General features: G+C 55.6%; 1 protein-coding gene across 1 annotated transcript in view; it reads left to right on the forward strand.

Annotated features, from left to right (window-relative positions):
* Positions 1-503: 503 nt before the first annotated feature.
* The window catches only part of SLC6A20 (solute carrier family 6 member 20), a 32,322-nt gene continuing 20,376 nt past the window's right edge, over positions 504-12,449 (forward strand). Inside the window, exons 1-5 of the mRNA XM_008704149.2 lie at positions 504-620; positions 771-894; positions 5,314-5,454; positions 6,956-7,047; positions 9,261-9,488. Coding sequence (XP_008702371.2) covers positions 504-620; positions 771-894; positions 5,314-5,454; positions 6,956-7,047; positions 9,261-9,488 — 702 coding nt within the window. The remainder of the gene's footprint in view (positions 621-770; positions 895-5,313; positions 5,455-6,955; positions 7,048-9,260; positions 9,489-12,449) is intronic.

Consider the following 12,449-nt stretch of genomic DNA (forward strand, 5'->3'; position numbering starts at 1 on the left):
GCGTGGAAGGTCCAGTGAGCCTGAAGGATTCTGTCCTGCACCCACCAAATAGCCACCGTGCTCTGCTCTCTGCCCAGCTCTGTCCCGAGCAGACGAGCGAGCGAGAGCATCCGATGTAAGGGGAGACAGGCGGCACGGAAACAGCTAAGATGACAGCATCATTTCACACGGGTAACTGCTCGGAAGGAAGGTCCAGCGGGGTGAGAAGTTGCAGGGTCACTCTGGCGTGGGGGCCGTGGTCACTAAGGCAGACCAGGAGGCAGGCTCGGCAGAGAAATGAGAGAAGGGAGAAAGCATTCCAGGCAGAGGGAACAGCGAGGGCAAGTGTGCGGAGGCCGGACCAGAGGGCAGGGCCCCGGGGCTGCAGTGGCGCGAGGGAGGCCACCAGCCGAGGGAGGAGAGGGGAGCTCTGTGTCTCAGAGCCTCAGAGGCCACGGGAGGGAGTGGGGGTGCTATTCTAGGTGTGAGGAGAGCCAAAGAGGCTTTGACCAGGTGTGGGAGATATGGCGGAGGCAGAGAGTGACACAGTCAGACCATCAGCTGTCGGGGGGCAGCTGTGGCGTGGACGGACGCCAGGAAGACCAGCCCCAAGCATAATGGTGGGCACTGGGGAGGTGGCAGTAAGTAAGAGTTCTCCGGGCTCAGAGCTGTCTTTCCAACCTTGGAATGGAAGTGTCCTCTGTGACTGTAAACATCCTCCTGGCCCAGGGTTGTGTGGACGCACACAGGCCTGCGCCACCCGCGCTCCCTGACCCATCTCGGCACCCCAGAGCGCTCTGGAACCTAAGGACTTAGAAAGAATGATGGAATTAGAGGGTCACCTGTCGGCAGCCAGCACGACGGTGTTTCTGTCCCACAAGAGTCCTCAGGGGCTGCTGAATCTAGCAGGCGGAGGTTTGATGGGAAACAGGAAGGCGACCCCGGCTCAAAATATCCCAGCAAAGTCACAGCATCGTTTCCAAGGGCCAGACCCGGAACTTTCCGCAGAGAAACCTGGTAGAGAGCCCACCTTCACCAGGGGAGCCAAGTGAACCCGGCCGTGAACAGGGCACGGCAGCATCACGGGTCCCTGGACGAAGACCCAGGTGGCTTCGGTGTTCCTGCCAAAACCCAAAGCGAGGGACATTCCACAGAAGAACTGGCAAGGACTCTCCAGCAGGTCAAGGTCATGAAAGACTAAGAGAGCCCGAGAGGCTGTCCTGGGTTGAAGCTACGCGGTGAAACATAGGCCACGCATCTCCTGGTTCTGCTCATGGCCCTGGGATTATGCAAGACAATGTCCTTGTTTTAGGAGCTGTGCGATGAAGTATTGAGAGGTAAAAAAGGGGAAAAAAACCCCAAAGTAGTGGCTAGAGCAGTGAATTCTTTCTCGCAGTTCTGTGGGTGCCAGGCCTGGCTGTTGCGGGGACGTCCGCTTGGAAGCCCTCGCGCGAGGGCACCTGGCGCTGAGTTGAATGGGCCCTCGGGTCACCTCCACGTGGCTTCTCATCCCCAGGCCACAGGGAGCAAAGGACCTTCGTCCGCCTCCCCCTGGAGGGGGGGGGGTCTCCTCCTACTAAGGCAGGGCCAGAGGTTTTATATCAAAGGCGTGCGGAGAGCAGTCCAGACAAAGAGCGTGGGTTCGTGGACTTGTTTTCAAACTGATCACAAAACTAATTTTTCTGTTCTGAGATGTGCAGAAAAATACACTTTTTTTTGGTGTCCCGTTCTAAGAATTCTAATAAATGCGTGGTTGCATTACCACCACCATGCCCCTTACAGTCAGCCCTTCCCTTCCCAACCCCCAGCAACCCCAGATCTGTGTTCTGTCCCCATAGGTTTGCCTTTTCCAGAACGCCCTATAAACAGAGTCCTACAGTATGGAGCCTTTTGAACCTGGCATTTTTAACGGAGCGTAATGCTTCTGAGGGTTGCGTGGATCAGTACTCTGTTCCTTTTTGCTGGCTGAGTGGTATTTCATCGTACGGCTGTCCCACGATTGATTCATCCACTCACCCAGCGGAGAACCATTTAGTTCCCAGTTTCTGACAACTCTGAACGGAGCCGCTATAAACGTTCCTGTGAAGGTTTTTGTGCGAACGCTGTCACTTGTCTAGAGTAGACACGTAGGAGCACAATGGCTGGGTCACACAGTGAGTGTGTGCTTTACTTATAAGAAACCGCCAAACGCTTTTCCAGAGTGGCCATACCATCTTACACACCACCCGCAATGCACAAGAGTTCCCCCGGATCCTTGTCAGCACTTGGTATTGTCAGCCTTTTTAATTTTAGCCACCCTGATAGGTGTGCGGTGGCATCTCACTGGGATTGGAACGTGCTCGTTTTCGTAGTGAACGCCGACGTTAAGCATCTTTTCATGGGCTAATTTGCCATTCGTATATTTTCTTCGGTGAAACGTCTGTTCAGATCTTTTGCTCATTTTTTGAATGGGTTCTTCATTTTCTCGTTGAGTTTTGAGCATCCTTTATAAATTCTAGATACTGTCTTTGTCAGATACGTGTTTTGCAAAGGTGGCTCCCAGTCTTTAGCTCGCCTTTTTCATTTTCCTTTTTTTTTTTTCAAGATTTTATTTATTTATGTGACAGAGAGACAGCCAGCGAGAGAGGGAACACAAGCAGGGGGAGTGGGAGAGGAAGAAGCAGGCTCCCAGCAGAGGAGCCCGATGTGGGACTCGATCCCCGAACACTGGGATCACGCCCTGAGCCGAAGGCAGACGCTTAATGACTGTGCCACCCAGGCGCCCCCTTTTTCATTTTCCTAACCATGTCTTTCACAGAACACAATTTTAAAACAAAATCCGATGTATTGATACCTTCTTCCATAGATCGTGCTTTTGTTGTGGTAGCCAAGAAATCTTGGCCTAGCTTGCGGTCAGAAAGTTTTTCGCCTGGGCTATCTTCTAGAAGTGTTAGAGTTTTGAGTTGTTCATATAGGTCTGTGATCCACTTTGAGATATTGGGGGGCGGTTCTAAACTGTAACATGTGGGTTACAATTAACTTTTTTCTGCACATGGGTGTTCAGTTGCTCTAACACCATTTGTTGAGAAGACGGTTGCAGAGCAAAGTCACTGGGATCATGTGTTTGGAGAGTTGGAGGATGGATGGTGATAGAAATGTCTGATGGGCAGGCCTTGAGAGCCCACATGCCCCCATGTCCCCACCTGGGCACGAGGCCTTGGGTTTCCAGCCTTCCCATGGGCAGTAGGCCATCGGGCAGGGCCTGTCAAAGAGAAAATCCGCCATGGACCTTGCCAGGCCTCGTGTGGTTACTGTTTAACACCTTGGGTGAAAATGAGCTTTCCTTGCAACCGCTGAGGGTTTGAATGTTGTTCCAAGCAGGCAGTGCCAACACAGCCTTTGTTGCTAGGTTGGTGGTGGGCGGGACCCCCCAGCAGCCTGCCTCTTGGACTCCCAGCTCCGAGAAGAACGTGGTGAGATGCCAAAACACGTTTCTGCAGGGCAGGGTGGGAGGGGCCTGGCAGAGTCGTCCGAGCAGAGTCCAGAAGTGAGAGGGGAGCGCTTGTTGTAGGCCCCGGTGTGAGCAGGGAGGACGGAGCCGGGAATGCGAGGCCTGGGCGTCCCCTGCCCACAGCCGGTGCCTTTCTTTCCGTGGTGGGAGATGGCCTCTGCTTGGTCTCTGCTTGGTCTTGGCTCCAGCCATCCTCCTTCTGGGATTTTTATCCTGAGGAAAGAACCAAACACGTGGGCCAGGCTTTGGCCCCCTGCTCTGTTTAGCATGGCAGGAAACTGGCTACGGCTAAGTGTCCAAGGACGGATGAAATGAGTCTGGGCACGTTTTCCTAGTGGGATGCTGGGCAGCTGCTGGAGGGGTGATGCACACAGACGTGCTGTGGTCTCCCGCCGCCAGGGGGAGAAAAGTGAGCTCTGGGACCGCACGTACGTACAGTGAGGGCATTTTTATAAATATTAGATGTTCGTGTAAGCATCTGTATTTCATTCTTTACCTGAACACTTTAGGAACCAGTTCCTTCTGTAACCAGCCCTTAATCCCCACAGCTGTAGTGTCAGGGTTTTATTTTAATCAGGAGTCCCGCCCTCTTCTCCTCCTGGACCTTTTCTCAGGTCCACTGCCAAGGAGCCAGGAGCTGGGGGAGAGATGAACAGAACTTCAGAGAAGAAGGGAAGGAGGGGTGAGAAGGGAGAAGCAACAGGGCAGCGCTCTGCAGGGCGGGGTGAGGGGAGCCCCCAGCAGGTTGCCCACCTCTGTCCAGGTGTCAGCAGCGGGGAGGGCTCCCGTAGCTCCAGCCGCACCCCTGGGTCCCCGCTATCATCACGGCACTTGTCTGCAGCTGGCTCCTTGGGAACCAGTGGGCTGTAAATGTGTGTAAATCATGGTACTCTTTATTAAAATAAAATTTTAGGCTGAGAGCCCCTGTATAAAACAGATACGCATGCAATAAAGGTTCTCTGTAACAGAAGGTGGTGGCCTAGGCTCTGTTGGTTGGGGACCCCTTGTTTCCCCATACGTACTCACCAAGCCCCTGCCTCTGCCATGGTTGCGACAACACAAGATGGACTAGGGTTTCTGGCAGAGGAGCTTGGGCAGATGAAGCATTGAGGAAGGCAGTCAAGGGGCTTGGGACAGTGGCAATGTACCATCCGGGATGGAAGTATTTAAACATTTTAACTGTCAAGTCCACATGTCATCCATGGATGATGGATGAACAGACAGATGGATAAGTAGAAAGATGAATGGATAGAAGGATAGATGGATAGATGGGTGGATGGATGGATGGATGGATGGATGGATGACTGGGTGGTTGGATGGGTGGATGGATGTATCAATGGATAGAAGAATGGTTGGATGGTGGATGGATGGATGGTTGGATGGGTGGGTGGGTGGATGAGGAGTGGATGGATGGATGGGGGAGTAGATGGATGGGTGGGTGGGTGGATGTTTGGGGGGGTGGATGGGTGGGTGGATGGATAGATGGATGGATGGTTGGATGGGTGGATCGATGGACGGGTAATGGGTGGATGGATAATGGATAGATGGATGGTTGGATGGGTGGGTGGATTGATGGATGAATGAAAGAACACAGATGGATGAATGACAGATGGGTAAGAGGAATGAAAGAACACTGGGTTGTGGAATAAGGTAGAGGCAGAAGGATGGAGGATGGAGGAAAGGTGGGAGGATGGGTGGGTGGAAAGGTAGAAGGATGATTGGACATGTGGAAAGACTGAAGGAAGGAAGGGAGGGTGGATGGAAGGACACGTGCATGGAGGTGGTGTGGGCTCCAGAGGAAAACCCATCAGTGATGGCCTGATCTTGGCTCTGGACGCCCGCAGGTAGCTTCCTGGTGCCCTACGTCATCATGCTTATTGTAGAGGGCATGCCGCTCCTGTACCTGGAACTGGCGGTGGGGCAGCGCATGCGACAGGGCAGCATCGGTGCCTGGAGGACCGTCAGCCCCTACCTTGGTGGTGTCGGTAAGTGGGTCCTCTCCTATCCTTGGCCACCTGGAGACCCCCTGCTGCATCCCGGACAGCAGGGGCTGGGGGTGGGAGCCCATTGCGCAGCTGGAGCAAGGAGCAAACACGAGGCCTAAGAGAGAGCCCTTGAGTGGGTGGACACACGGCCAGGAGGGGGTGCCACAGAACGCCGGCTGAGCGGGGCTGGATTTCTTACCCACAGGCCAGTGAGAAAGGGGGGACGCCCCCCCGCTGGGGAGCTGACGCCACATGGCTTCTCTTCTCCAGGGAACTAGCGGCCCCACCAAGGAGCTAGAACTCAGTGTCCCAGCCAGCTACAAATCTGGGAGCTCATCTAGCTAACTGCTCCCGACTAACTGTTAGGAACAAGGTCTCCCTGTCCGTGAGCACCTACCCCGTGCCAGGTGCCAGCCTGTAACATGATGCACGTGAGCCCACGCGATCTTTGTCACAGCACCAAGAGGGCGCGCGGTGCCGCTGACCCCTCCAGGGCACAGAGGCGCGTGGGTGCGGCTGCACGTCCAGCCGCCGCTGAGCGACTTGGAGCTGGTGTCCCGGGCACCTCTCGGGGGTGGTTAACCTGTCCGCACAACCCTCACGTTCCAGGGCTGCCTGGGAGGGAAGGAACTTTGACCCGCATTGGCCGTGGTCTCTTCTGCTCCACCCTCCAGCCCCCAGACAGGAAGGCAGGGGGGGAAGCAGACTGGTGTTTCGGGGGCAAGGAGAGGACATACAGGGCACAGGGGTTTCGCCTCCGATGCAGAAGCAGCGTGTCCGTGGCCTCCCAAACCGTCTCTAACCCCGACTGCCTCTTCATCTTGAAGGGCTGTTAATTTCTAACAAGAAGGCGTGTGGTTTTACAATCTGCCCAAGTAATCAATCACAGAGGGCTTCTCCGAGGTGGCATTTGCTGCCTAATAGGAAAGATACCGGATGCTTGTGCCAAGCAGGGCTGCGGGTGAATGTTTAACCACCAGCCCTCGAGGAGGGGAGGGGGCAGGGAGGGCCTGGCTGCGGCGTTCACGAGGCCGGTGGTGTAAATACTTGTACCGGGCAGATTGCAGACCCCCCACGGGATGTCCCACAGGGTGGAGCTGGGCAGAGACACACACAGTGGCTCTGCGGGGCTTGGGCAGGTGGGCTCCATGCCCTCGTGCCCCAGGGCCCTGCAGGCTGGCAGGGTCAGAGATCCCCTCCCCTCCTGACATCCTGCCCCACACCCCTGCTCCCTGCCACCACGAGGGCACAAGGGAACCCACTTCAGGGGAACCCCAGGGGAAGCATCTGTGATGTCCAGCATCCAGGTGGCCCTGGGCAGGGTCAGCAGGCTGCTCACGCTCCGCGCTGAGCAATCTCGGTGCCTCGTTTTCTCCTCTGGGAAGTGAGGTAATAACGCCCCCCCATCCCACCCCTTGACCACGTTGTTGCGAAGACCTAAAGCCCATCAAACGCTCAGCGGCCCCGGGGCAGGCCTCAGTGCCCCTCTCCCTCCTCACAGGCCTGGCCAGCGTGGTGGTGTCCTTCTTCCTGTCCACGTACTACAACATCATCAACGCCTGGGCCTTCTGGTACCTCTTCCACTCCTTCCAGGTGAGCCAGCCCAGGCGGCCACCCCCAGGGGGCAGCCTCAGGGCCGGGGGGCGGGGGGCAGGCTGAGCACCCCATGCCAAGCAGAGGGTTTGCAAGCCCGGCCTCCACAGGCGCCTGCCGTTGTGTGTGCCCGCGTGTGGGTCCACATTTCTGGGGAGCAAGCTTCTGGCTTTCATTGGGTTCTCTCTGAAAGATGTGACCCCCCCCACCCCCCTGCAAAATATTGAGCACCACCCCCAGAGAATCTGTGGAGAGAGCCAATGGGGAGGGATTCCCCCAACCCAGCAAGACAGGAGGAGGCCTTCCTCCTCCTCAGGTTCCCCCCCCTTGTCCTTCCAGCTTTCGAACTCCAGGCCAAGCCCCACTTCTCCCTGCAGACCAGAGTTCTCCTAGAAGGACCACTGGCACCCCTGTAACACAATAGGAGCTACTCCCAAAGAGAAACATTTTAAACTCGTATTTCTGATTATGGCCACAGCGGACGCTCATGGTAGCAAATGGGAGGGGGCCGAAAATCATAGAGAAGAGAGAACCCCAATTCCTCACTGAGAGGTACTCTTTGTATCCAAGCCAAGAGGGGTCTTCCCGTCTGTCGCCTATGCTCACTGCTTTTCCTCAGTGCCTGCCCACTGCCCCCTCGTGCCCTCCAGCAGCCCCCTCTGTCTCAGACATAAGGTCACTGGGCTGATGCCACACCCTTTGCCCCTGAACCAGGCCTTCACAGGACAGACACTGTCCCCCGATTCCAAAAGCAAGGCAGGGCTGGCCATGCACTGTGGACTAACCCCAACTTGTGGGGCCACTCTCCGGAGCACTGGGGCACAGCCTTGACTCTTTGGCACCCCAAGGAATACTGGGGTGAATGACCTCAATAATTGGAACTTGACATCTACGCTAGGAAGATACTACATTCCCTCCCCACTCTGGCTACCCAATCAGCCCTACCTGGTCACCCCACTGGAAAATGCCCTGTGTACATCCTTGACAGCTTAGTTGAAGCCCCACATCCTCTCCCTGACTCCACAGCCCTGCCTCTCCTCCACCTTCTGGGTAGAAACAGCAGTTCCTCTCACTCTCCACTCTGGTGATGATTCTTCCTCCTCTGTGCAGAGCTGTCATATCTAGTTGGGCAGGTTGTGCACTGCACAACAGCACTCCAACTAAAGACTTGCCATACCCATCGCCGGCATTACAGATCTGTATACTCATAAAGACAGTTTTCCAAAGGTGGAAGCAACGTGTCTTGTTCTAACAAAATCAGAATAATTTGACCATCCTCCAAAGGCGAAAATAAGGTGGTCTCAAGAAATGAGACCCATCTTCCTAACTCTCAGAAGTTCGAGGACCAGCAATTTATTGCTTGTCCATTCATTCCATCCTTCACCCTCAGTCCCTCTATTCTGGAGCTGTCTTCCGTGTTCACATAAGGAAAGTACCAGCCGCCGACACTCACTCACACTTGCTCTGGGCCAAGCATAGTTGCAAACGCTTGAGTAGCTGTGAGCTTGGACACCGCCGGCAGCCTGGCCTCAGGGGCCCTGCTCCCGTCCATCCCACTACCTGGCGGGCTTCCCCGCCTCCTGTCTAACGTTCCCGCAGTGGCACCAGGGGCTATTGGAAATGCAGATGCAAGGGATGCCTGGGTGGCTCAGTCGGTTAAGCGACTGCCTTCAGCTTAGGTCATGATCTCAGAGTCCTGGCATCGAGTCCATGTCGGGCTCCCTGCTCAACAGGGAGTCTGCTTCTCCCTCTGCCTCCGCCTATCCCCTGCTTGTGTTCTTTCTGTCTTGCAAATAAATAAATAAAATCTAGAAAGAAGGAAAGAAAGAAAGAAAGAAAAAGAAAGAAAGAAAGAAAGAAAGAAAGAAAGAAAGAAAGAAAGAAAGAAAGAAAGAAAGAGGCAGATGCAAAGACCCCAGCCGGACCCAGAGGCCGCAGTTCCCACAGACGCTGTGGCTAGAGTCCCCGGGGCCCGTTGCTACAGAGGTGTGGAGCCCTCGGCCCACCTCTCTCCTACCCCTGACCCCATCTGTGCACCTGACCAGCCCCCCCTTCCCTGTCTGCCTTCAGGCATCAGGCTGCCTGTGCTTTGGGGACCAGCACCCTTCTCCACCCCTGAGCCGCCCCCCCATCAGGGCTATCCCCATCCTTCCCACTCTGCCCTCCGGCCTCAGCCCTCACCTGTCTGCCTAATGCTGCTTTTGATCCCAAAGGAGCCCCTGCCGTGGGCCGTGTGTCCGCTGAACGACAACCGCACGGGCTATGACGAGGAGTGCGAGAAGGCGTCCTCCACGCAGTACTTCTGGTACCGGAAGACCCTCAACATCTCCCCGTCCATCCAGGACAGCGGGCGCGTGCAGTGGGAGCCGGCGCTCTGCCTCGTCCTGGCCTGGCTCGTGGTCTACCTGTGTATCCTGCGGGGCACCGAGACCACCGGCAAGGTGGGGACAGCAGAGCCGCTGCCCGGGCCCGGGCAGTGCCAGCGGGCTGCCCGCCACCCTCGGGGGAGGGGGGCGCGGGGGAGGACCTGCGCTGGGGAGGAGGGTACGGACACGAGTCACCGGCCAGGCCACCAGGCACATGGCCAGTGGTGCTCGAAGTTGCAATCTTGAAAGGAAGCCTTTCCCACCACCTCAAGAGATGAGCAAGTCTGCACCCGCCAGCCCCAAATCCGTACCACGCAAGGGGCACCCAGCAGCTAGGCAGTGAGCTTTCCCTTCCCTGGAGATGTCCCCGAGACGCCCTAGCCGCTGGCCCTCAATTTAGCAGCCCATCAGTGTTATCCAGAGAGCTTCTAGAACTCTGGTGTCTCCGTCCTCCCCGCCCCCGGGAGGCCCTGGAGTCATCAGTGTGGGGAGGGACCTGAGCATCGGGATGATACAAGCTCCCCCAGGTGGGTCTAATCGGCTGCTGAGTCTGAGAACCTTCGCTCTAAGCTGCTGTCGATGACCCTGCAGAGCTGTCCGGCCTGATTTACGAACCTTCTCTCCTTGGTGCACCCCCAGGTTTATACTCTTGCAGGGGCTGAGATGCTCTTTAATCTGCCCCATGGGGAAAGTGTTCCTGCAGTCTCTCCGGCACCTGGCATCTTTCTGGAGCTGCAGCAGACGTCCTGGCCCCCAGGGGCGCGCCCCGTCCTCATACTCGCGCAATCATTCTGGCTAATCCCCTGGGGGTTGGGCGTGTACCTCGTCTCCATCTGGCAGGAGCCCTTCATAGTAGAGTTCATCACCCCACTCACGTGAGGCATCAAGGGGCGCAGGGACCTGCCCAAGGGCACCAACCAGTGAGGGCAGACCCGGGGGCAGACCCACCTTGGCCCCTGAGACGCCCCCTCCTCTTGGTCTGGTGAGCTACCTCCTGTTTGTTCTCTCCATACTTTCAAGACAGAATTCATCCCAACTTTTCCCTTCAGAAGGTCCTAAGAGGCCTCCTGTCCTCATCCTCTTGACCACCTGGGTCGCCTCCTCCAGCCCCACCATGTTTTCTCTTGAGGCAGCAGGACTAGAACTACTCATGATATTCTAGGTACACTGGGATGACCCCAGTACCGCGCCCATCCCATGGCCAAGCCGAGGGACTAGTGACTCTTCTCCGGAAGAACTTACAGCCTGCAGCTACTCGCTCTGTCCCATCTCAAAGCTTGGCTCCTCTTTGGTGCTCAAAAAAAAAAAAAAGTTTTTTGCAATTTGTCTTTGCCAGATTATTAGGAACGTGACAAAAGATCTGAGGGTTGCGTCTGTAAACTTGGAGATTTCGTGAGGCCTTCTCTTTTCGAGATCATTTATAAATGTGCGAAACAAGGTCATGTCATGCCGTGAACTCTTTACTCTTACTGTTTCCTCTGCTCGAGCCACAGCCCCGTCTCCATGCAGAAGTGCCCCAACAGCTTTATTTATGGGGAGTAATTCTGTGTGCCATTTCCTGGCCTCTTCTCTTGGAATCTCCCCCCCACACACACACACGCGCCAAGAGATGTCATAGGTGGGTCAGAAATGGTTTCTCCCGGGGCGCCTGAGTGGCACAGCGGTTAAAGCGTCTGCCTTCGGCTCAGGGCATGATCCCGGCGTTCTGGGATCGAGCCCCACATCAGGCTCCTCCGCTGTGAGCCTGCTTCTTCCTCTCCCACTCCCCCTGCTTGTGTTCCCTCTCTCGCTGGCTGTCTCTATCTCTGTCAAATAAATAAATAAAATCTTTAAAAAAAAAAAAAAAGAAATGGTTTCTCCCCATGGTGTAGGCTGGATCACATGTCCAGCTTCCCTAATGGGGGAGGAATGAGCCCAGAGTGCTTCCAGGAAACTTACTGACCTGAGGGGAAGGAGGGGAGTTCCAAGGGCCTGCCCTCAGTATCCCCTAAGTGTCCCCTGGTTATGGACATTGGTCAGCCCTCTCCTGTCCCCCTCAATGTTCTTCAGCTCCCTGGCCCGGTGTCCTCGCCGTTATAAAACCCGTCTCCATCTCGCTCCTGGATTATTTTCTTGTCAAGTCAGAGGCTTGATGACTCTTCTCAAGTTAGGACAACCTCAGGAAAGAGTCAGCGATAAGAGATGCGCCCCCTCTCTGCCTGCTGTGCCCCCAGGGTGAAAGGGCACGGACCCCTCCTCTAGTGGCCTTGGAAGTTTCCAGGGAAGATGGGGCCACACCTCCACAGGAATGGAGGGCCGAGTGCAATCCAGTCCAAGCCCACCTGGACAGGGGCCTCCAACCAGATGCCTCACAGGAGGACCCAACCTTCAAGCAAACTGCTTTCACAAGAAGAATTTTTGCAAAATATTCCTGTGCGTTATGCAAAAAGGCTCTGGTGCCTATAAGAGTCCATTCAGAGAGGACGTGCCGGGCCTGGACGGACACGTGTGCACCTGGAGGTCCCCGTTTGAAGGCCGTGTAAGACTTCGCGTGAGCAGGACCAGAGTAGAGACTCCTGCCGAAACCACCACGGAAACCAAGGATCAGACGTCTTTGAGCTTGTGATGCTTGTCAGCAGGAAAAGATTTGGTGGACCAAAAATTCCATTCATGTGCAGTTTTAAAGCCCGCGAGAGGGAAGCCTTTCATAGAAAAAAAAATCAGATCGTTGAATTTCTGTCGTATTTCTAATAGGGACATCGCCCCCACACCAACATCGTCACTTTTCCTTCACGAGCCCTCATGGCCAAACTTCTCTTGGGTCTCAGTGCTGGAGAGACATGCCCTTGCTCCAAGCCCCTGAGGCTTTGGGTTTTTTTTTCCCTCTCAAGACAATATCAGAGGTGTGAGTACTGGTGCTTTCTGCAGAGCTGGGGCCGCTGGGAAGCTCAGAGAGGAAGGAGGCTGGCTCCCGAAGGGTCTAGCCTCACACACACAGCCTGTGGGCTGCCTTTCTTTCTTTCTTTCTTTCTTTCTTTCTTTCTTTCTTTCTTTCTT

This window comes from Ursus maritimus, unplaced genomic scaffold (assembly GCF_017311325.1).
Source record: "Ursus maritimus isolate PB19 unplaced genomic scaffold, ASM1731132v1 scaffold_14, whole genome shotgun sequence".
NCBI lineage: Eukaryota > Metazoa > Chordata > Mammalia > Carnivora > Ursidae > Ursus > Ursus maritimus.